The sequence below is a fragment of the Haemaphysalis longicornis genome, unplaced genomic scaffold (assembly GCF_048455015.1).
Source record: "Haemaphysalis longicornis isolate Haplotype H1 unplaced genomic scaffold, Haemaphysalis longicornis Haplotype H1 scaffold_8, whole genome shotgun sequence".
NCBI classification, from domain to species: Eukaryota; Metazoa; Arthropoda; class Arachnida; order Ixodida; family Ixodidae; genus Haemaphysalis; species Haemaphysalis longicornis.
The window spans coordinates 195,321,258-195,346,561 of NW_027526445.1; the positions used below are offsets into that span (position 1 = coordinate 195,321,258).

A 25,304-nucleotide genomic window follows, 5' to 3' on the forward strand; every position below is an offset into this window, starting at 1 on the left:
ACTTCGACCCCTCAGTCAACAATGAGATCACTTGTGCATTTTCAGTTAGCCACAGCATAAACACCACACAGGCAAATAAACTGGGCCAGGGACTGAAAGACTAAGTACAGATGCTATAATTACAATTGTCATACACAAGTCATAAAGCCATGTTCTCACGACAGCCACATTAGTTTGGACCTTACAAGAGACAGCTGCGAACAGCTGGGGCATGAAAAAACAAAAACTCCGCACTGAAAGCTTCCATTATGAACATGTGCTTAGCACACCTGCGTCGCCATCTGGTTTTTGGTGTATCAGAGGCAAGAGGCCTTGATCACGAAACTGATGGTGCTGTACATTTCCATCCCAGTTGGGGCTGCTGCCAAAAAATTTTGTCTTCAACCACTGGTCAGTGCATCAAATGCAATGTGATTCTCAACTGCGGTTTAAAGATATGCTTAGGATTTGTCGAAGTTTATCGACGGGTGCCTGCGTTGCATTAGAAACAAGCACGCAATCGAGCTTTCACAGCGGTAATAATTGCCGCCGTTGGTGACTTTTATTTCCATCCATTGGAATCATTGCTAAAAAACTATTTCACGCAAATTTTTATTTTAGAGGGAGAAATCATTATATAAACCCGTCACTGCCTCTAAAAAATTTAATACGAAATGCACTGTTTATTACTGCCATCCCATCTGTCATGCTAGATATCATAATGAACTCCCAAGAGGTACTGCACAATCCCCTGTATTGCTGTAGCATGTTCTTGAGAACTTTTTCCTACAGATAGCTGTCAAAAAGTGAGCGTGTGTTTTAATGAGTAATAACAATTCCTTGGCTCGCAAAGTTCCTTTGACAAATAATGCAAATACTGCACTTTCGTTAGCATGCAATCTCTCCCTGCCTACCAAGGTAGCTTTCCAGGCAATGCTTTTATGAACCACTACCCAGAGGACTTGGCCACAGAGTGTTTACTCTCATGTGCGACAAGAGTGTCTTTGTTAGCGAAACGTTTTGGACAGACACTACAAGCATAGGGCCTTTCGCCAGTGTGCGTCCTTTCATGCTTGGCAAGCTGTGATTTCAAAACAAAACCTCGTTGGCAGGTACTGCAGACATATGGTTTTTCTCCAGAGTGCAATTTCTTATGATATAGAAAACGGTCTCTGCTAGCCAGGCCTTTCTGACAAGTAACACAAAAATACGGCTTGTTTTCAGCATGCGTAGCCTCGTGACTGGCAAGGTGTTCTTTCCGAGCAAAGCTCTTCTCACAGACAGGGCATGAGTAGGGTTTTTGGTCGCTGTGTGTCTTTTCGTGTTTCTTCAGATCGCCTTTCAATATAAATCCTTTCTGGCAGATGTCGCACACGTGGCTTTTTTCGCCGGTGTGACGCAGCTCATGACGTATGCAAATCGTTTTGTCGGCAAACGTTTTTTGGCAAGTGCGGCATGCAAACGGCTTTTCATCCATGTGCAGTCTCTTGTGGTGAACAAGCTTCCGTCTCACATGGAAGCTTTCCTGACATACATCGCACACGTACGGCCTTTCAGCAGAATGCATTTGTTCATGCGCGGTCAAGTAGCCTTTCACGGCAAACCTTTTTTGACAAACATTGCATACGTGGGGTTTTTTACTAGAGTGCACTACCTCGTGACGAACCAGGGTGCTTCGTCGAGCAAAGCTCATTTGACAGGTTCTACAAATGTAAGGTCGCTCGCCAGTGTGCGCTCTTTTGTGAATAGCAAGAGCTCCCCTTGTAGTATAGCCTTTCTGACAGGTGGTACATGTGTAGGGCCTCTCGCCAGAATGCACCCTTTCATGATTAACCAAGTGAAATTTATGAAAAAAGCTCTTTTGACAAATGCTGCACGTATAGGGTTTCACACCGCTGTGCGCTCTCATGTGAGCGTCCCGGCTGCTTTTTAAGCAGTAGGCTTTCTGGCAAACAGGGCAGGTGTAAGACTTCTCAGGGGACACCCCTTTCGCACGTGTGGCGTGATGGCTGCTTTCTTGACACGACAAGAAGGAATGAGGCTCCCCTCCAAACTGCACTCCATTGCTGCTGTTGTCCGAACTCCTAAGTGGATAGAATGAGACAAGCAAGAAAGACTGCATGATGATAATGCAAGATGCCACAAATCAATTTCCAGACAACAAAGGCATAGCATTCACGCAAACACTACCACCGTGATCGGTGGACAGAAGGCGTAAGACATCTATAAAATTCCTTCTCTTCCAAGTTTTACCTAAGCATTTTGTTTTCAAATTTCTTAACTGCTTAACTGCCCATTCAAATGTTCCCCAGTACTCTCCAAGGAACGTTCTCCCACAGAAATGGCTGAAAAGCATTAAAGGGACCCTGCAACACTTGCCATCGACTATTAGTAATGTATTTTGGGATAAAGTCTATTGTTCCAGAAATCTCCTCCCGCAAGAATTATGAAAATCCGTTCACAATTAACGAAACTACGCGCGATGAGAAATCGCGCATAATCGTTCCCTCTCAACTCGACCGCGGACAATGCGACGAAAGCTGCGCGCTCTCTCCCGGAGAGGGGGGTGGCTCACGGCGTTCTTTTCGGAGGCCTTCGATATATCACATGCCGGGTAGTTTTCTCCTTTTCTCCGCAACGCGGAGGGGCCTATTTCCGGTCTGGTGCCACAAAAAAGCAGGCATTGGTGCCTGCTCGCAAGTGCGCGCTCGGGCTGGTAGGGCGTTTTTGAAGCAATAAACGTTTGTAGTCGAGTGGTCCCGTTGAAAGGGAAGTATTGAGCTCATCACTCAAACTCCGCGCGCACTCAAAACACAAAAGAAACGGCAAAACTGTGCCTACAGGTTCAGGCATAGAAGAGGTTCGTACACAGCGATGACGACGACGAAAATGGGAGAATCTAGCCGCGAAGTTGACCAGTGACAGCCGATCGGGCAGCCATGGCCTATGTGACGTCCCTTAGGCCATGCCAGGGGTTGCATAATGAGGACAACTGAAGAGAGAGCGGTTGGTTTTTCCGCGTCTTTCACATCGATTTGCGCGCTCACCGCTTCACGTGCATGTGTAATATTTGGCTCAGGTATTCCTGGCAGTGTAATCTAAACGTCGCGCAGGTTTACTTGCACTGTTCAAAAAGTGTTGCACGGTCCCTTTAAGTATTAGGCAAGTTATCATTCGTTAAAAAGCGCCAGCAATAAAGCCTGGAGTGTTTGCCGTTTTTTCGTGCCTCCAAAGCACTGTGGATGCTGTGAGCTGACCATGATGATGATGTTTGAATGTTAATGGCGCAAGGCCAACTCGGGCAAAAAGCGCCAAGAAAGTGTTTTGATGACTAGGTGACAACTAAAACTGGTTTGAGTGAACACGAATAAAATCAATTAAAGACAATGAGGACGACTGGTGTACAGGGCCAGGACGAAGACCAAGAGTGGTTAAAAGATAAATAAGGTGACTGGTGTATAAGACCAGGGGTAAAACTGTGGGTGGTATGAGATGAGCTGTAGGAAGTGAACCTCTGACAGAAACTTAAAGGTGCGCTGAACAGAAAACATGGCACTGTCTCCTAAAAAGTATGACGGATGCAATGAAATATGTTGTCTGTAGAGTTCTCTGAAGTGTTTGCGTCGTATCATGTCGAGTACCTTGCATTGGATGAGGATGTGTATCACGGATAGGCCCTCCCCACACCTGCTACACAGGGGTCCTGGAGATCCAGTGAGCAGGTGCGAGTGTGTTACAAGTGTGTGGCGTATCCGTAACCTAGCTAAAGTAACTTCTATGTGTCTGCTGTGTGAGTCAGTAGTGGATTGTCCCAAATGTGCTTCTATTACGTGTAGTTTGTTGCCTGTCTGTTCGCTCCACTCTGCTTGCCATGTTTTACGGAGTTGTTGCCTGATGTGTGGCTTGAGGTCCGTGTAAGCTAGTGTTGTTATGTTGACCGTGTTTTGAAGTGCAACGCTGGCGGCCATTTCATCTGCCAGCTCATTTCCGCCGATGTCACAGTGGCCTGGCACCCAACACACAGGCACCTCAAAGTTTGAAAAATAGGCTAGCATAATTAATTTGAAAACAAGATTAACGATGTGGTTTTTCGATTATTTTCCGGATGACAATGTATGGACGACGCTCAGCGAATCTGTATAAATGATGGACTTAGGAATGTGATGTTCAACTATGTGACTTACAACCAGAAAAATGCCACATGCTTCTGCCGTAAAAATACTCGTCTTTACATTCATGGTTCTACCTGCTTTAAAATTGGGTCCATGCAAAGTAAAAGACACCACAGTGAAAGTTTTAGACGCATCACTGAAAAACTCTGCAGCCCTGCATTTATCCTGCAGATACATGAAATGCCACAAAATCCCAGTTGTTGGTGTCCTGTTTTTATTGTATTGTGAGAAAGACAAGTTACATTATACAGGACGAAGATGCCATGGTGCTACAAGATCAGTGTGAGATGATTTGAATGTATCTAGGATGGAGACCTAATGAACAGTCACCTCGTCCTCCACTCTCTGCGAGAAGGGAACAGAAATTGATGGGCGGTTTAAAAAGAGTTGAGTTGCAAATATCATTAAAAATCGGTTTAAAGGGATGGTTATACACTGATGAGAGTTTAGAGGCATATAGAAAGTCAATATAAGTTCGCTGGTGTGCTAAGCACCATTTGTCGCACTCTGCATAAAGATTATGGACAGGACTACTACAGAATGCACCACAAGAGAGGCGAAGCCCCAGGTGTAGCACTGGGTCGAGCATTTTAATTGCTGTTTTCATGGCTGACCCATACACAACACTTCCGTAGTCCAACCGTGACCCTACCAACGCAGCATAAAGGCTAAGCAGGAGTTGTTTGTCTACCCCATATGATTGGTGAGATATGACTGAGAATATTCATTGTTTTTAGGGGTTTTTGTTTGAGTTGTATGATGTGAGGGCTGAATGTGAGTTCTTTGTCAAACACCACACCCAAAAACTTGTGCTCCTTTTTTACAGAAATCGTGTCACCAATGAGTTTTATGTCAGGATCCAGCAGGATGTCACGCCTCTTTGAGAATACAACACAGGCACTTTTTGCGGGATTAAGTTTGAAACCATTTTCATCTGCCTAGCGAGAAAGTTGGACCTTAAGCTGGACCTGACGTTCACATATGGACATGTTACATGATTTAAAGGATATTTGAACGTCATCTACACAAACCGGGCAAGAAATGGAGGACAGCAGTGCCTTTCGGAGCCAGTTCATCTTAACCATAAACAATGTGCAGCTCAAAACGCCACCTTCAGTCATGCCATTCTCCTGAACCTGAACGTCTGATAGTGCTGACCCAACTCTGACACGGAATGTTTGTTCAAACAGCATTCTGACAGGTTTGTTTAGTGTTTAGCATGTTACCTGATATACCAAAAGATTTGAGGTCTCTAAGGATGCTGGAGCACCATGCGGTATCATATGACTTTACAATATCAAAAAATACCATACCGCAGTATTGCTTATGTATGTATGCATTTTTAATGTACGCCTCTAAAGCAACTAGTTGATCATTTGTGGATCGCCCCGCCCAGAAGCCTGCCTGGAGGCTCTCTAGAAGACCATTGTAATCTAGAAAGTACACGAGTCTCCTATTGATCATCATCTCGAGCAGCTTGCACAGGTAGCTTGTCAGGGTGATGGGACGATAACAAGCAGGCGATGACGGGTCCTTCCCCTCCTTCAAAATAGCCACTATAATGGCCTCCCTCCAAGACCCTGGAAGGCGCCCCGAAAGCCATATTTTGTTGTAGAGGTGCAAAAGTGTTTCAAGTGTGTCTGTGTGTTCGTGATGTATGATAGTGTATGTAATGTTGTCTCCGCCTGGAGCTCAAGGCTTACATGTGCTGAGAGCTATCTTCAGCTCATGAAGTGAAAAGGGGGTGTTATACGAGGTGTATGGCTTATTAAGATCCCACACGGACTTCTTTTCACTAAATGTTTTGTGTTTTGTGAAAGTGTTTGTGCAGTGTGCAGAACTGGACACGTGTTGGAAGTGTTGTGCAAGTGTATCGGCCTGATCTTTGAGTGTGTCTCCTGCTGTGCTGACCAAGGCCAAGCTGTGTGTCTGTTGTCTGAATTTTCGTATATGTGTCCAGACTTTGTGAGTGTCGGTGTATGAGTTGATGGATGTGAGGAAGGTGCGCCAACTCCCCCTTTTTTCCCTCATGGTGCACGCGTCTCCTGAGTCGTTTTGATAGATTTGATAGATGCAAGCTTATTTCGTGGCTCTAGATGCAAGGTTATTGGACGTGGGGTACCCGCGAAGGACACCCCACGCCTTGTTCTGGGCCTGTCGTGCTCGCCTGCAGTCCTTGTTCCACCAGGGTCTCCTTGGGTAGCACAGGGCACAGGAAGCCTGGGGAATGGACCTTCTGGCAGCATCGAGGATGTGTGCCGTGAGGAGTTAAGTGGTTTCGTCTACATGTAAGTGTGCTGTGGCTGTGTGTTGTAGTTTAGATGTATCTGTGAATGTACTCCAGTTTGGTTTTGATTCATTAAACCTGTGATGGAAAGATGGACTGCTTGGGCCTTTACCTAAATATGTCAGTGAGGTATGGAAGTGGTCACTACCACATGGGTTAGTGCCAACATCCCACATAACAGATTGAAAGAGATGGCAGAGCCAATAGCCAAGTCAAGGTGTGAGTAAGTGTTGTGTCCTAGGTTATGGTATGTAGGCTTGTTTGTGTTGAATAGCCATGCTTCTGAAGATGTTAAGAATTTTTCGATAAGGTAACCTCAGGCATCCGTTCTGGAGGAGCCCCAAAGAGAGTTATGCGCATTCAGGTCGCCTATGAGAATGAATGGCTCGGGTAAGCTGGTCTACGAGGCCCTCGAAATTAGAGCTCAAAACTGGAAGTCAGGGGAGATGTAGAGGTAGCATACCGCTATCAACCTATTAAATATTATCGTGCAGATTTCTACAGCCTCAAGGACAGTGTACAAACAGAGAGGGTGGCATGCTAATGATTTCCGGGCGACAATGGCCAGACTGCCCGAAGAGTGTGTGCAGGCAACCCTGTCCTTCATGAATACCATGTACCTATTCAAGAAATTTTTTTGGAATTGTGGTGTGTTTCTTGGAGGCACATGACACTTGGCTGATGAGCATGCAGCAACTCATACACATCATGAAGATTTTTAAGGCCTTCGCAGTTCCATTGAATGATGTTTTATGTACCCATTATTTACATTTAAAGGGACCCTGCAGCACGTACCATCGACTAATAAGAATGCATTTTGGGGTAAAGTCTATTGTCCCAGCGACCTTCTCCCACAAGAATTATGAAAATCCGTTCACTATCACCAAAACTACGCACGATGAGAAATCGCGCATAATCGTTCTCTCTCAACTCGACTTCGGGCAACGCGACGAAAGGGGGGAGTTTTCTCCTTTTCTCCATAACGTGGAGGGGTCTATTTCCGGTCTGGTACCACAAAAAAGCAGGCAAGGGTGCCTGCTTGCAAGCGTGCGCTCCGGCTGGTAGGGCGTGTTTGAAGCAATACACGTTTGTTGTAGAGTGGTCCTGTTGAAAGGGAAGTATTGAGCTCATCACTCAAACTCCGTGCGTACTCAAAAGCACAAAAGAAACGGCAAAACTGTGCCTACAGGTTCAGGTATACAAGAGGTTCGCACACAGCGCTGACGACGGCGTATCGTCACAGGAAATGCGAGAAATTAGCCGCGAAGTTGACCAGTGACAGCCGTTCGGACAGCCATGGCCTCAATGACGTCGTTTAGGCCATGCCAGAAATGCATAATGAGGAGAACTGAAGAGAGCGCGGTTGGTTTTTCTGCGTCTTTCACAGCGATTTGTGCACTCACTGCTTCACGTGCACGTGTAATATTTGGCTCAGGTATTTCTGGTTGCGTAAGCTATGCGTCGCGCAGGTTTACTTGAACTGCTCAGAGTGTTGCAGGGTCCCTTTAAGAATGATTGGAGAGTGTGTGTGCGTGTGTTCACGTGTTGTCTTTCGTGGCTGTTATTCTGGGAGGGGGCTTTTTGAGCTTCTCAGCTGGTTTGGATGCCACAGCCCGTTCCTTGCACCGCAATGCGGGCAGGTACGGTCCGACGTCCATCCCCTCGTCAGATGTCAGGGGGGTGCCCAACAGACCGGCCCCCTGGACTTAGCACCCTTGCGGGTGCCCTTCGTTTGAGCTGCCACTGCCGAGGGCATCAGGAGTGCCACAGGTGGCACGGGCGGTGCGGTGGGGGTGGGAGCTGATGCGGGGACCCCGGTGTCCATCCCCTCGGCAGCCTCTAACGTACCAGACGCTGGGGAGGCCGGGGTGGGAGCACCATCAGTCTAGATGGGGACGGTTGGTACCACAACCTCTGCTGCCTCAGCGAGCCGTGTGGTCACGGGTCGGACTGCCTGAGGCAATGCAGAAAGGGGCTGCGGCAGGACAAAGTCCTAATCGCGGTACTGAGTCCCTCCCAAAACCAGACGCTACTCCATCCCCCAACGAGCCGCATCGGTGTACTTCCCCAGAGGGAAAGAAGCGAACCTCTTTCGTGTCTCTAGGAAGGAGAACTTTTCAGTGACTTTGACAATAATTATTTTGTTTTTCTGTTGGAATTTCTCACATTTTCTGGAGTAAGCCGCGTGTGGGCCTTGGCAGTTAGCACAAGTGAGGGTAGCAGAGTTGGTCCTGTGCAGCGCATTTGGCACAGGTTGTTTTGCCACGGCAAAAGTTTGTAATGTGCCTGAACCGCTGGCACTTAAAACAGCGTCATGGGTTCGGGATGTATGGACGAATGGAGCACCGGATGAAGCCTGAATTTATATATTGTGGAAGTGCAGAGCAGTCAAAGGTCAGGATGATGTGGTGGGTGGGAATTTCCTGGTTGTCTCTTCGGATGGTGATGCGCCTCACGGCCGTGACGCCCTGATCCTTCAAGCTTGCAAGGAGATCCGTATCCGTTTTGTTCAGCAGATCTGGCTTAGAGATCACACCCTGAGAGCTGTTGAGGCTCCGGTGGGGTGTGACCCTGACGTCCAGAACAACCATACGAGTTTGAGCTAGAAGCTTTGTGGCCTGCTGCTTGTTTACCTCCACAAGAACCTCACCAGTCCTTTGTTCTTTAGCCTTGTAAGATGTTCCTATTATGGCTTCAAGATATTTTGCAATCAAGAAGACTGATTTCGTTGCTGTATCATGGGATTTCATAAGAAATGGAGAGTAATTTTCTGGTTCAGGAAAGCTTAAGGTTAACCATGGAGGAAAAGATACTTAGGTGCGGCTACTTTTCACGGACCGATCAGGTTTGGGCGTGAGTTTATAAAATACCATATGCTATAGTATAAAAACAGAGAATGGGGGTACTTTCTTCTGCAGCCTCACCCTAATAGCTGAAGAGGTCCCGGAGCTCCCTGCCTGGTAAACCTGGTAAACAGACAGGGAGCCCATCTGCCGGAGCTTGACCTGGGCTCTGACGGCCACCGTTCGTCGTTTCTAACCCTCCATCTTTAAACACATCATCCCAGTAGGTTACAACTTATGTTAGGGGGCTCAGGGTCCGCGGTGTCGCCAATACCATCATCAAGATTACTCAAGGTGCCCCATGCAGGGGTGAATTGACCATGACGGGGGTGAATTGAACCTAGAGATACCAGTCAAGAAGCTTGTGTTCAGAGGCACGCACGGCCATTGGCTCTCTTCGGCAGTGCGTCACACTTTTTTTAGTAGCCGACGTGCATGTTCTTCCTACTTCACGGTGTAAGGACTGTTGCCGTCCACCACAGCTCGAAGGCCGGTTGCACTGCTTGTTGCATCGCCCGTGTTAGCATCAGCACGTCAGTTTTAGACGGGATACGTGCATTAGCAGGCCAGATTTGCACGCCGAGTACACTAAACCCCTTTACGTTGCATCTATAGATTACGAGAAAGCGTTTGATTCTGTACTCACCGATGCTGTTTTAAAAGCACTAAAAGACCAGGGAATAGAGGAAACCTACATAAGACTTCCAGAAGACATGTATAAGGGATGCACGGGCAGGATAACCCTCCACAACCAAAGCGATAAATTCCCGATCCGAAAGGGAGTAAGACAGGGAGGCACCATATCACCGAAACTATTCACAGCATGTCTGGAGGGGGTATTCAGAAAGCTTGACTGGGAAAACATAGGATTAAGGATAAACAGGGAATACTTGAGCCATTTGAGGTTTGCGGACGACAGAGGAGTCTCGCTGAGTGAGACTGCAGAAGACATGCAAACAATGCTTGAGGAAGTACAATCAAAAAGCACGGCTGTGGGGCTCAAAATAAATACGAATAAATCTAAAGTAATGAGGAATAAGCATGCCAAGAACGTCTTTTTCACCTTAGGAAATGGAACGCTAGAGGAAGTAACAGAATATAGCTACCTTGGACAGATGGTTAGTGCTGAACCCAACTATGAGGGAGAAGTCCGGCGCAGAATAGGTACGGGCTGGGGAGCACTTGGCAAGCACTCCCAAATAAATAAAAGCAAGCTACCTCTGTCACTCAAAAGAAAAATCTACAACCAGTGCATACTGCCGGTAGTGACATACGAAGCTGAAACTTGGTGCATTACTAAACAACTAGAATGCGAACTTAGGTTGGCTCAACGGGCCATGGAACGAGTAATGTTAGGAGTAACACTCAGGGACAAGAAACGAGCTACGTGGATCAGAGAAAAAACTACAGTTTACGATATTGTCACGGAACACCTATGTGGACAATGCCCCCATAGCGCCATAACCCGTCACCGAAGACGACGAAGAGGATGCGGCTCGCCCGAGCGATCATGGCCGCTTGTAAATAGATTGCATCGCTCTGCGGCAACATCTTGTAAATACATCACTTCATCGTCGCCCATGGTTCGCCTCATCATTGGCCTGCCGCCACGTAACATTTTGGTGGATGGTGCGGGTTTCAGTCCCATCCCGGCCCCCAGCTTCACCCCGTCTCGGATCAAGAAGCAGTCTCATCCTGGCTCCTGGAAAGCGTCGGCCCGCCCCAGCCCCGGTGAGCCACGGACGCGACATTCCCCAGCCCCGTGTCCCCTGCCCATGCCCCGCCGAGACCAGACGAACTGACCAGCCACGACCAGACGCATAGCCGACGACATCCCCCCGCCCAGATCTCCGGCGCTTCTCCGAAAGCTTTGGACGCTGCCTCGTGGTGTCGGCGGTGGTCCCAGCTGTTCCGGGGCGGTGCTCATCGCGACCATCACCATCATCAGTGGCGGCAAGGACATCATTTTACATGGTCTCATCGCTTTGCTCATCCGCTTCGCCACACCGTCTTTACCCTGGCCTCGACCGGGACGGTCGTCCTCCGCCGGGGGCGTGATGTCACGGAACACCTATGTGGACAATGCCCCCATAGCGCCATAACCCGTCACCAAAGACGACGAAGAGGATGCGGCTCGCCCGAGCGATCATGGCCGCTTGTAAATAGATTGCATCGCTCTGCGGCAACATCTTGTAAATACATCACTTCATCGTCGCCCATGGTTCGCCTCATCATTGGCCTGCCGCCACGTAACAATATGTATCATAGTTCAAATAAAGAAAAAAAAATGGACTTGGGCTGGCCATGTAGTGAGACGAACCGACAACCGGTGGACAATTAGGGATGGGTCTAGAAGAAGGGGAAGGCCAACAGGATGGAGGGATGAAATACGGAATTTCGGGGGTAAACAGTGGACTCGATTAGCACAGGACAGGAGCGGTTGGAGGTCAATGGGAGAGGCCTTCGTCCTGCAGTGGACCTGAGCAGGCTGGTGGTGGTGGTGGTGATGATGATAGGGGGGGTCCCAAACCCAACATGCTTGCTGATAATTATTGAAGGTTCGCATCAATGACTTGCGGCCCGCTAGCATTTCTTGCTTGCAAAGCTGGCGCAGCGAACGAGTCCACCCAGGGCTGGGTCACGCACAAAAGGCTTAGCATTGCTGCAGTTATTGGGTCCCCGCATTACAAAGCCGCACCGACAACGATCACCAGCACGATCTTTCACTGCACTATGCCCCTCTTTCACGCGTTTTTAAACTTATTTTCAGCAATGGTCCTGCTCTGGCAGGTGGTGACAAGTTTTAGCTGCCGATTCGTCCATACACTGCACAGTGGGCTCTTTCTCCACTGTACAGGCAGATGCTGGATGCGGTTGCGCATGCAGCAGCATTCTTGCCTGCAGGTATGCTCAGTGTTTGTCAGTGTTATTCGTATCTTGTGAACGACACGTTGCATCTACAAACTCGGCTAAGCTCATGTGACGGACGGCGACGATCGTCATTTGTCCCTACAAGGATGCATCGTGCCAGAGTGCCACTCTCCGAAACTGCCAAAACATGCACCTGCGGCTTCCCCAAGAACCGGGAATGCCGACTGGCTGCGGCATAGTGCCGACATAGCTCTCATCCCCAGCTGCGTCATAGAGGCTATGTCAGAGTCGCAAAATTATCTCAGTGTGGGTCAGAATGGCGTTGAGGATTGACCGTTAAACAAGGAAAGAAAGATGATCTTCTCATGTTTGTACGGACCCTGTTTCATGCAGAGGTGTAATATTTGGCATGTTGCTGTGAAAACAATTTCGCCATTGCGCACTTCAAATCGCGACCTTTGGAAGTCTATTTTTAGGGCCCCTTTAAATGTGCAAGAGCTTCCTGAATTTATTGGTAAAATGAGCCAAGGTTATTTCCAAAGGGAATAAAAACTGAACTGGGCGCTTTACTGTTTTTTACTGCGCTCCCTGTCCTCACAAAGGCGAACTATGTCGCCTCGACCGGGAAACACTGTTCTCCCAATCCCATGGAACCTTTCACAGCAACCACATCCCCGATCCCAGAAGCCCGCTCCATTTGTTTGCTTTGAGGCGTAGGCCGAACGAAGCTCACCCAAGTATTCTTTGCCCCCAACATTCAGAAACAGATGTAGCTACAGTATTCGTTTCTGCCCCAGCTCTGGAAACGAAGTCGCGAGGCTTTCCAAGAATATTTCCTCGTGCAGCGGCAGTGTGGTCAGGCGTCTGCCGGCCAAGATGCTGGGTGGTGTGTTTGATGTATGTGTGAAGGGGCATGGAATTATAATTACTTCCTCGACCTCGTTCGGGCACTGTTGACAACTTGATGAAGCCTCTAGTCCCAAACACGGCCAGGGGTCTCAAAAGCGCACAATGGTTGCAAGCAACTGCGACTTGTGAATCGAACCCTCTACAGTGCGCACAGGGCTGGACGAGTGCGGGGACGCCAAGAGACTCCCCGCGGCATTTTATGACCCTGCAAGCGGGGCTGGACGTCCCTAATGAGAATGCGACGCATTGACTGGAGTTTTCCAGGCTTCCACGAAAGTGCAAAGGATTCAGTACGTTGTGCGGTGTTTGTGGATGTTTTTTTTCCCTGTTCGCCTTTGTGTCGAACACTTCTACTGCGCTCCAGATGTGGCGAAAATGGTGCAGCCGTGCATCGTACTCTGAGTTCTGGTGTCAGCATTATTTATGGTCAGGGTGAGAGCGACATCGTGCTGCTGAGGGAAATACTTCAGCTCATACTTAAAAATTTCGAGCCCTTAGCTGACCGCACGGGACACCACCCACACATGCACACCTAAACATTTTTCTAGTCCAGCTGTTTTTCACCCATGCGAAGGGAGCGAGGTGGCATACATGAAGTAGGCGAAGGCTCTGCAGAAGAAAGTCCGAAAAAGTGGAAAGCGCGAACTGCACATCGACCGTTAACGAGTGTTGCTGTTGAAAAATTTTTTATAAAAATGAAGTAACTGTAATGGTATTTCTTGTTACAGTTACTCTATAAAAACGTAACAGTGTTACAGTTACAAGTTCCTCTAACTTAAAATTAACTAGTTACAGTTACGAGTTACTAAAAAAGTAACTAGTTACCAGTAATGCGTTACTAGTAACTAGTTACCGCCCAAGACTGGGTGTAGCCATGGACATTGTTCTTGCTTTCGTTGATGAAACAGTAAAATCGGGAGACCTGAGCTCACACCTGAGCACTGAGTGCAATTTGAGAAAACAGCAGGTGTGATTGTGGGCATTTCTTTCGACTTCAGAAGCTTCTGCACGGTTAACCACGTGACCGCAGCTGCGATCACGTAGGTAACGGGTCGGTGTGGTAAATCCTGAGGCTCAGGTACCACTTGTAGTTTATTTTTAATATTCACACCTTCTAATAGATTTGTTGCACCAAATATCTTACACCCAAGTATAGAGAAATGAATTAGGGGGCAAAGCCCCTTAGAAGGCTGGGGCTGTTGGCGTCTCCTGTCGTCGTCGTAATCGTCAGCTTATGTAGTCCCGGTAATAAAATACCAGGAAGCTCGTTTACGCCCTCACGCTAGAATGTAACGCGTACTAAAAAAACACTGGGACACTCGTATACGCCTCGCGCTAGAGAGCTTCGTGCTCCAAAGACAAGAGACTTTTACAGCAAAGCTGCATACCCCTACCTCCCAACAGTTTCATCTCCATTGGCAAAAACGCCAAGGTGTCAAGAATACACTTATACACTGCATGCTACCCCCCTCCCCGGGTTTCACGTTAGTGGAGACGGCCCGGGATTTTATGTTCAGGCTGAGACCTCCAAAATGTTCGTGCTCTACAAGGAACAGCATTGCAAGTGTCAGCACGAAACCCACCTTGTGTTGGGGGAATGCGGATGGCAGCAGGAGGTGTGAGGACTGGCCTTTGTCTGGTCATGTGCGCCGAGTAAGGGAAGAAGTCGATTCTCCACCTCTGGAAATGGAAAAAAAATTGCTCAGAGCAGCTAAAAGCAAAAACCCCTATACAAATACTGGGTCAGGCTGAGTATACGAATGCATCTGCAGACCGAATGTAAGCCCTCATTGTCTCCGAAGATGTCGGGACACCAGGGCCACTACTGCAGCCTATGAGAATTTGCGTATCACCATTCAGTGGACAAGGCATGATTGCTACCTTGAGTAGACCCGACCTGAGATAAGACAGTTGAAGCAGTATTAGGAGCCGCTAATGAAACTGAAGAATTTTAAGTTTGTTACAAGAGCACGTATTAAGAGCTGGAGGTCCCGTTGCAGTCTGCGACATTAGACATCCTTCTGTACATCCTAACCATGTACTCAACCTCCTTTTTACCCTAAAATCTTTTAACTCTAAGAAATTAAAGTTCCATTTGGAGCTATCCAAAGGCAAAACATTACTTAGGCTGTTTGGTGGATATATTAGGTGTGAATAGCAAGCAGCCTAGCCCAAAGTTTTCATCACGGGTGCTTCTTATACAGCATGGTGAAATAAAAAACACCCTGGAAGCCAGGTTGGTGACTGCCACGAAACTAGAACTTTTGAAGCCAGCAAACAATTCTACAAAAAGCATAGCCCACAAATGTTTTATTCACCTGAACATCCTCTAGGCAAACTATTGTTGAGGCCTTGGTGGGTGCGTGTATTTGCCAGCAAATGCCCACAATTATGTATGGGAGTTCATGCTCTTAACCCTTTGTGGTCCCATGTCAGGCCATGCCCGACAACGCAAAACAGCCGTAGCAGTCCGTTGTCGAGTATGCCCGACATAAGTGATCAAGGTTCAATTTCGTTTTTTTTTTGTTTCACTGCTCAGTAAGTGCATTATTTGTCAACATGATGCGCCATCTCTTGAGGGGCCAGTGAAGTTTGCTTGCACTAGGGTGGAGCACACAGCTCAGCACAGGCCTTCTGGATTCTGGAGAATTTTCACGTGCACACTGTTCGCTGAGACGCATGACTGCTATCTCGCCGCGGGAATTCTACGGGGATGCACTTAGCGAAAGCGATGATGACTTTAGTAAGGAAGTGTCATCACTACCTGCCTCCATCAGGTAGTGATGACAGTGATCCACAGAAGTGAGCGACAAAGATCATGATGGCGGTGGAGACAGCACCGGGCGGATCATTGCAGTCGAACCCATATATAACAAACTCAGATAGAGCGAATTATGCTCTATAGCGAACGCTCAATGTTTTTCGGCCCTTATGCATGTAAAATGTAATTTTTGTGACGAACTAAACATTGGATATATCAAACTCTGCAGCCGCGTGATCGGTCACCAAACGTCCGCCAATGCGCTTCTGCGTTGGTTACGCCTAGCCTCCGGGCCGCTCTTTAAAGGGACCCTGCAACACTCTTCGTGCAGTGCAAGTAAACCTGCGCGACGTTTACATTAGACTTCCAGGATCACCCAAGCCAAATATTACACGTGCACGTGAAGCGGTAAGCGCGCAAATCGCCATGAAAGACGCGGAAAAACCAACCGCTGTCTCTTCAATTCTACTCATTATGCACCCCTAGCATGGCCTCTGCGACGTCAATCGGGCCATGGCTGTCCTGGCTGTCCTATTGGCTGTCGCTGGTCAACTAAGCGGCTAAATTATGGCATTTCCTGTGACGATCAGGCGTCGTCGGCGCTGTGTATGAACTTCTTCTCAGAACCTGTCCGCATGCTTTTGATGTTTCTTTTGTTTTGAGTGCGGGCGGAGTTTGAGTGACGAACTAAATATTCCACTTTCATCGAGCCCACTCGACAACAAACGTTTATTGCTCCAAAAATGCCCTACCAGCCTGAGCGCTTGCTTGCGATCAGGCAGCCATGCCTGCTCTTTTGTGGCACCAGACCGGAAATATACCCGTCCGCGTTGCAAGGAAAAGGACGAAACTCCCCGGCCTCTGACATATCGAAGGCCACCGAACAGAACGCCGCGCGCCACCCCCCTCTCCGGAAAGAGCGCGCAGCTTTCGTCGCGTTGTCCGTGGTTGAGTTGAGAGGGAACATTTATGCGCGATTTTTCATCGCGCGTAGTTTCGGTGATAGTGAATGGATTTTCATAATTCTTGCGGGAGGAGATTGCTGGGACAATATACTTTACCCCAAAATACATTCCGAGTAGTCGATGGTAAGTGTTGCAGGGTCCCTTTAACAGCAGCCTTAGATTGGAATAAAAATTTGAAATAAACGCGTTCAACAACAACAACCTCCGGGCCAGTGCCTTGCCCAACTGCGGTTCCGTGAAACCTTATAGCGGGAGCAATCTGCACCTTTTGCCGGCCAATGATGACGTTGCTGTGACCGTGAGCCCATTGGATTCTGAAATTGTTACTGACGTGATGGGGTCTGGTGCCGGTGCCACCAACGGGCCGCTGCCGTCAGATGATCGCCCTCGCCCTACGTTGCAACAAGCTCTTTCTGCTACCAATGTGCTGTGGCAGTACTTCTCCGAAATACAGTGAAGTGGACTGGAGTTCGACTGAATGATGTCGCCTGTCGAGAATACGATTCTCGTTGACGGTGCTAAACACCGTGTTCAGGCAAAAATCACCGCCTACTGCAAATAGGTGTACACGTTTTTTGAAATAAATTTCTTTTGGAGTAAATTACTATTTGTGGAGAGAGGCATGGTCTTTCTTTCATTATCACGTTTTTCATCAACTGTTCACATTGTTTATAATGAATTTGATAGCAAATATAAGCGGAGTCGGTTATATTGAATTACTTTGCGAACAAACCACGCTGAATTACGCTGTACGTTATAACCGGCTGTGAGCTATGCATTTCATCGAAAGACAATGAATATGAGGCCAAAAATAATTTCCTGGCATGTAGAGGTTTCCATTGTCAATGGTTTTATTTGAAGGTACACACACATGCAGAATCATGCGGTAAAAGAGCATCAAAACCTGCAGTAACCCCACCACCTCATCCAACAGCTGGTGGGTCTGAGGGCTTGAGCCAAAAAGCGGAGCCCTTCAGCATGTATGGAGCGCGAGGAAAGGCTATTTGGGACGACCCATTTTATCTACAAGCTCCCATGCAGAAGCAGAGAGGACCCTGCTGTTTGTAGCAATGGAAAAAGAAAAGGAGGCAGGAGGGAAACTAATTTTTCTCCAAAGCCTGCAGTAACAACCGCGGCCTGCTCCCAGGGGAATGCTTCGAGCAGTTTCACACACTGCTCAAACATCTCTACAGGAGTTTCAAGCAAAATGCCAGGGAGAAAATAAACATCCTGCGAGTTTTTCTGGCACAGTTTGTGTTTTCTGTCGTGGTGCCAGAAACTTACAAAATGGCTGTGAACAGGAATGGCCAGAAAGTGGGTAAAAGTTCTGGACTGCAAAGGGTCACTAAAGGCTGAATGAAGATTTCTTTTAACTGAAAGATCTTACATGTCCTAGTCCTCTCAGCTTTTGTTCGACGAGCAATAATGCGTTATTTCCTAAGCAAATGCGTAAAGACAGCTGGAATTTCTCTCTCGCACTCCGCTTTCATTTTTTCGTGACGCAGACATCGCATCGCAAAGTAGGAGCGAGGCACCGATGAACGAAGACACTTGAACGAAGACATTCATGAGCGGGCCCCACGTTTGAGACCCCTCGACTAAGCTGAAGAAAAAGAGAGCCATTTGTGGTAGGGAAAGAGGGAGCTCAGACTCTCCGCACTTTGCCAATCGGCACTTCCCCTTTCCCTCCATCTTCAAAGCCAAGGCTCTTCAGTAAATAAACCATTTCTGGATGAAACAATAGGTTCTCTTTAACACCCCGATTATTTGTTTAAGTTTGGGATAAAATTGGCAACATTGTGATAGGGCACGGAGAGTCTTATAAATGAACAAGGCTGTAATTTGTGCTCCATACCCTCTATGAGTGACAATATTGGCGCAGGCATTAGTTATTCCAGGAGAAGTGCTTTGGTGTGATCTGGGGCAATGGCGCAAGTTGCAGGCACTGCTGGTGACCACATCAGCCAAGCATGCGAAACCGAGTGGGCGTAGAACAAACTTGTCAGCGAAGGTGTCATCATCACCACCATCATCATCAGCCTGCTCAGGTCCACTGCCGGACGAAGGCCTCTCCCATCGACCTCCTATAGCTCCTGTCCTGCACTAATAGAGTCCACAGTTTACCTCCAAAGTTCCGTATTTCATCCCTCCATCGTGTTGGCCTTCCCGTTCTTCGAGACCCATCTCTTGGTATCCACTTTGTTACTCTAATTTTCCACCGGTTGTCAGTTTGGCTCACTACTCACTACATGGCCAGCCCAAGTCCATTTTTTTTCTTTATTTGAACTATGATATCGTCAACTCTAGTTTGTTCTCCAATCCAGGTAACTCGGTTCTTGTCCCTGAGTGTTATTCCTAACGTTATTCGTTCCATGGCCCGTTGAGCCAACCTAAGTTCGCATTCTAGTTGTTTGGTAAGGCACCAAGTTTCAGCTCTGTATGTCATTACTGGCAGTATGCACTGGTTGTAGATTTTTCTTTTGAGTGACAGAAAAGGCTTACTTTTTCATTATTTTGGAGTGCTTGCCGAGTGCTCCCCAGCCCATGCCTATTCTGCGCTGGATTTCTCCCTCATGGTTGCGTTCAGCACAAACCATCTGTCCGAGGTTACTTCCTCTAGCGTTTTGTTTCCTAAACAGGTGTGGCACCCGCTAAAATCACGGATACTTTCTTTCATCTCCAGTGTTTTTCCTTCTCCATTTCACACTCCAGTTACCGCTGCACCGTATTCCAGACTCGGTATAGTCCTTGTATGTGGCTGCCTCATTCGTAATTTAGTTGGCAGCAATGACATGCCTCCGAGTACACTTAATAAGCACAGATGATAATACATGGCTTGCACTCGCAGAAAAATTGGAAAAAGCCTAATAACATTGTTGCATTAGGATTTGGTGGCAGTACTTCTCTAGGTGACAGTATCACCATCCCACTTATGGGAAGTGGCATGCCTGGCGTACTAATTATCACACACATGAGCTGAATTCTCAAGGCTTCAAAGTATAGCCATACACAGTGCAACAATACCGTATTTTTGCGCGTATACTCTGCATCCCCAATTTCAGCCCGCCCGAAAAAAAGAAATCCTCGCGTATTGCCCACACATTTGATACAAGAATGTCTGCACCAAACCTACTGCTCAAGCAACACATGACGTACTGTGTAGAAAGAAAAACTGTATATTCAGTAGGAAGAATACCCTGAATGCAAGACAAAAGTCACAATTCACTCAGTGTCCCTGCCCTCGCTGGAGCTATCACTTCAGCCACAGTCCTCACTGTTGTACACAAGGTCATCCTCGGTTTCATCCATGCTTGCGATGCAGCATTTTGTGAAGCTTTGTTGCACCATCACAGCTGGAATCGCCCTCCACCCCTCCATGCCTTGTCCTTGTATGTTTAGCGGAATCGCTGTCATGAAAGGCTTAGTCAGCGTTACTGCGTAGGAGCTTCACGGCACAACGTGCATTGCCGTGAAGTTGCTCTGAAGGAAAAACCCTGCGAATTTTCTGCACCCCTACTTTGCCACTGAAATTCTCGTGTTTTTGGCGTGGCTTATATGCGCGAAAATATGGTAATAACGAAAAGGTTCATAATAAGTGCACCAATCAGAATTTTTTGCGAAAACTGCATCGACTGAGTGAATTGGACTGCTTATAGGGAAAAAAAATCCTGAAATTCTAACCTGGGAAGTCATCGTACGTCTGGCAGCCTGCACTGGTGAGTGACGCAAGAGCACACTGGGTGCCTGCGAAAAAAAAAAAAAAATCCAGAGTGACAAATGCAAACAGATCAAGTGGGAAGTTGGGCAGCTTAGTATCTAGCTTGGGAACTCATGTTACTAGGGGAAATTACACAATGTGAAGCTAAAGAATTATTCATTTATTTATTTTTTTATTTAATTATTGATAAACAGTACTGCCAATATCCACACAGACCATAGCAGGGGGCACAATAGCAAGAAACAAAGTTCACTCTACACATTACTGTCAATACATGAAAAGCGAGGAACAAAATCTTTGCCCTTTGCACAAAGCAGTTTGTACTAAATACTACAAAAACCAAGCACAAGTACACCTTTTGTCAAAATTTTCTAGGCCAATCCTAAGCCATCTCAACCAAAAAGAATACTTGTGCAACCGGGAAGAAAGAGTATTTATCTCTCTGCGACACGCATTAGGATGTAGCCATCAGAAAAATTTGAAACTGCCTGTGTATGTTTTTGATAACCAAAATTTCACTTAAAAACCATAAACAACTCGATCTCTTGAGTTAATAAATCAGTTCGTGTCCTAATTGTCAGCACACTATAGTAAACGTGACCACCGTTCCCTAACCAATGCTACAATAGAGAATGTATACACATAATTGTGATCTGTAGCCCTTAATATATTAAGGTAACATCTTCAGTTTTGCTTAAATAAACACTTTAACTAGATAGAAAACGTAAAACAACGAACACCTACTCGACGCGCCGAGCATTTGGCGTGAAAAGTAGGTGTCCTTGAAACCCAACTGAGCCGCTCAGCCAGCATTTCCCGCACTACAGCGGAAAATGCGAATGCTGGCTGGGCGGTTCAAGTGGAGATGATGACGATTGTAACCCACAAATAATGCTCTTAAAATTAGTGTGTACAATTGTACATGCCGTGTCGCAAAAAGTTTTACGCATCGCTGTTACATTTACACTCTACTATGAAACACATACTAGCTAGTTGTGATAGGGGCATTACCTATGGTACGCATGGTAACGGCTGCCTGTGTCTTTTGGCTGCAGGATCCAGCCATGGAAACTGCCACGATGCAGTCCCTTGGCATTGGTGATCTTAAAGTACCTGGCATGCTCCAATACCGCGTCCCGCAGTGCCCTCTGGTAGCAAAAAGAAACACCAGTAAAATTTGAACGTTCACACAGAAACCCATGGAGATGGCATTACGCTGAAGGCTCAAACCCCTTTTTTGTTCTGAAACCCCACTCCTTTCTGTAATGCCCTCGGGCCCTGAAAGTAAATAAATGAAATGAAATGAAATGAAATCTGGCTCCCTCCGCAGAAAATCCAATTGTTACCATATCGACCAGGTTTAGGGGAATCCCCAAGATGTAGTAAGTTTCTGCGAAGGAAAGTTTGACATCCACCTGAGTACAGCCACACGGCTGCAAAGGAAAGCTGTACAGCTTTCTCAGAAACTTCGCAGTTGAAGAAAAAAAATTCCCCGCATTTCCCCGAGAATGTGAAAGTGCGAAGAATGTGGGAAGAAAGTGCGAAGAAAGTGGGAAGAATGTGAAAATGCAAATGCAGGAGTTGAATTTGCGCGGTTCGGTAATGTTCGCGAAAGAGAGAGCACACACACACACACAACTACAAAGAAAGAAAGATGCATTTATTCACAGACACCTATTAGTGTTGTCGCTGTACTTGATTGCTAGAGCGGATCTCAGCTTTGAAATTTCGTGTCAGTACTCCTTTAAGCGGGTGCATTAGCCCTTCTCACGCCCGATTCCTGGCCAATCCCCCACGTGGGTATGTGCCATGCACAGACACCTATTTGTGTTGTCGTTGTACTTGATTGCTATTGCGGATCTCAGCTTTGAAATTTCGTGTCAGTACTCCTTTAAGCGGGTGCATTAGCCCTTCTCACGCCCGATTCCTGGCCAATCCCCCACGTGGGTATGTGCCATGTCAGCGGCCAGGCATCGCGCGCCCATCTCCCCCCGTTGCCAAGGAAGACGAGGAGATTCCTGGCCAATCTCCCACGTGGGTATGTGCCATCTCCCCCCGTTGCCAAGGAAGACGAGGAGCGCGCGCACCCGCAGCTGTTGCTATGTGGACGGACGGCGGTCAACGGAATTCAGGGTCGCTTATAAAGTGCATTCGCACTTAAAATTCGTCCTGGTCCAGGATTCGAACCCGGGACCACCGCTTAACCGAAGCAGTCGCCCTACCAACCGAGCTAACCAGGAGGCTAGCAGTTTGTAGCGCGAGAGCGAATCGATCAACTCGAAGTGAAGGACAGGTGTTAATCGACTAGATTGAGGGGAAATCCCCAAGGTGGAGTAAGTTTCTACGAAGGAAAGTTTGACATCCACCTAAATGCAGCCGTACGTTCATCCTGGACCAGGACGAATTGATCAAGTTGTTGATCAATTCGCTCTTGCGCTACAAACTGCTAGCCTCCCGGTTAGCTCAGTTGGTAGAGCAACTGCTCCGGTTAAGCGGTGGTCCCGGGTTCGAATCCTGGGCCAGGACGAATTTTTCTTCAACTGCAAAGTTTCCGAGAAAGGTGTACAGCTTTCCTTTGTAGCTGTAAGGCCGCATTCAGGTGGATGCCAAACTTTCCTTTGTTGCTACCATATTACTGTAACCAGATATACGTTTCAACTGTTCAACATCTGTGCTATGAGAAGCTCAGTTACACACTAACTGTTCATGCTCTGTGCGCTAAGCGGAAGTACAGGATGCACTATTCAATGTTCTGCATGCCCCATATGTTTTTGACCTACTTTTCAACCTAAGCAAAAAAATCTGTAAAAGTTGTAATCTCCATGTTTGAAACTTCGATAAAGATGTGGTTCAGCCAGGTTGTTGGCAGAGCTTGGACAGCAGTGGTGTAGTTATTCTCGTCAAGCAACCACTGCAGATAGGACGTACCAAAACACTATACACCCTCGACTTGAAGAGGACAATCGCCCCAACAGTGGGAATGTCTAGGCCGTACAAAGCAAAGCGTGGAATTCTGTTCTCCGCTGTGGTCACAAAGGAGTTTGTGACCACCCATTTTGCACTGGTTAACCGTGACCGTGACGACACCACCCCTGCGATCGAGGACATTTCCAAACAGCACAAGCGATGGTCCACTCAGTCTGTGATTCAAGAGTTTGCTTTGAATCTCAACACGAATCCCAGTCACCGAACTATTTAACTGTCGCGCATCAATTTCACTTTGGCTAGCAATCTGCCCAATGTTGCAACCTAACCAATCAGTGTATATATATCCCAGTAATCCTAAAGCCATCATGACTACCATCACCTAGAAAGAAAAAAAATACACGTGATGACCTACAACGTCGCGTGTCAGCCCCCTTCACAGAGTGTAAAAATAGTGTGACAAGCTTTTGAGAGGCCAGTGACGCAACACACAGGGAAAGTAAAGGGGCTTGAAGGGCGCAACGCTGCAAAGCGGTCGATATGACCTTGTCACAGGAAATGCCGCGCAAACAGCATCACTGCCGACACAAACCCGGCGACGACAAAAACAACGGCAGGAGGGTACGCATTTCCGCCAACAACTTCCGCAAGACAGCTCGAAGCAGCGCACACACAAGCGGCCCGACGCGTCAACAAATGTTCGGCACAGACAGCAACGCAGGAGACACAACCGACACCACAAACCAGGGCAGACACACCTTCATAGGAATAGATTCGGCGCCCCGTAAACACGCTCTGGCAGCTGCCAGCTCACGAGATGCTCACGCACGTTTCGACGGGAACACCGCTGAGCCCAGGTGCGGTTAGACGCCAACCACTTCGCTGGACTTCGCTTTCTTGCGCAGACACCACGACTTGCACGCCCGCCTGCTAGCTGGCATGTAATACGGCAGGCACAGACAACACCGACGCACTGTAGGGTCACGCACAACCACAGTGCAGAAGGACGAAGTAGAATGCGAAGAAGCAGTGAACAAAAACTGAAACCACACCTTCCGATTACTCCTAGTGAAGTCACTCCCCACGTTTTGCTAAGGAACACGAAGCCACACGGAAATACAAGAGCAAGAGAACCCCCAGGAGTACGTGTCTAGCCGCGTCGTCGTTTCAATCGTTTTGGGTTTTGCATGTGTTATAGCATAGTTCCCGTTAGTGCAAGCAACTGAAGCAACGTCGAAGCGATGCTGTAGCAACGCCGCGAATGAAACATAGCGGAATCAGTTTGGAGGCGCTACAATCGCTAGATTGTGATGTGTACCGCAATGAAACACGCGGGAGTTCACCTCTACCCCCCAAGTATTCTGTCGCGACCGTCGGTGTCAACAGAAAACTCCCGCGAACAAAAGCACCGCCACGAATCGAACCTGGAACAAATATAGAAACGGAGTGAGAGCTCGTTGTCTTACCGATTAAGCTATGAGCCCATGCGGAGACGGAGGAGACAGACGGCGCAGCTCCCCGAGTTACATCTGCGGGTTTACCCCCTGCGTTCTCGCTGAATGCCACCTGATAGCGCAACGCGAACTCTCGCGCCGTTTGCGCTCCACCCACGGCACGAGTAGCGGCCGTGTGGGCGCCTTGCGCGTGCGCCTTGCGCGTGTCAGTGCCCCTTTAAAGGGGCACTGACACAAAAATTTAGCATCTTGTTTTTTTCGTTGCGATAAGTAGCTAGTGACCTACTTATAACCTGTAGAAACCTCATTTGCTTCAGCGTGCGACGGTTGTTTAATTAGAGGGATTTTAAATGCGGCCAGTCGCAGTTTCGGTTTCAGCGAGTGCCGCGAAACGATGGATTTTGTGGATTTTGTGTGAAC

General features: G+C 47.7%; 1 protein-coding gene across 9 annotated transcripts; it reads right to left on the bottom strand.

The window, feature by feature from the left end:
* Positions 1–499: 499 nt before the first annotated feature.
* LOC144149970 (uncharacterized) lies at positions 500–25,071 on the bottom strand. 9 transcript variants are annotated; one of them, XM_077681729.1, is made up of 6 exons: positions 24,897–25,071; positions 24,260–24,364; positions 21,517–21,653; positions 20,469–20,531; positions 14,645–14,741; positions 500–2,063 (listed from the first exon to the last, which is right to left on the bottom strand). In XM_077681729.1, exons 3-6 carry the CDS (start codon positions 21,623–21,625, stop codon positions 929–931), a joined length of 1,404 nt encoding a protein of 467 aa, XP_077537855.1. In that variant the 5' UTR covers positions 21,626–21,653; positions 24,260–24,364; positions 24,897–25,071; the 3' UTR covers positions 500–928. The 9 variants fall into 9 exon arrangements, with proteins under 9 accessions (XP_077537855.1, XP_077537854.1, XP_077537853.1 ...); XM_077681728.1 differs by having other exon boundaries at positions 24,189–24,364; XM_077681727.1 differs by lacking the exon at positions 24,897–25,071 and adding an exon at positions 24,483–24,623 and having other exon boundaries at positions 24,189–24,364.
* Positions 25,072–25,304: the final 233 nt, after the last annotated feature.

Coding starts and splice junctions, on each gene's coding strand:
- LOC144149970 (XM_077681730.1), bottom strand. CDS start 21,625: ATGCCAGGTACTTTAAGATCACCAATGCCAAGGGACTGCATCGTGGCA. Junction 20,532..21,516: donor CGTTACCATGCGTACCATAG/GTAATGCCCCTA, acceptor TTTTTTTCGCAG/GCACCCAGTGTGCTCTTGCG. Junction 2,064..14,644: donor CCGCATTCCCCCAACACAAG/GTGGGTTTCGTG, acceptor CTATCCACTTAG/GAGTTCGGACAACAGCAGCA.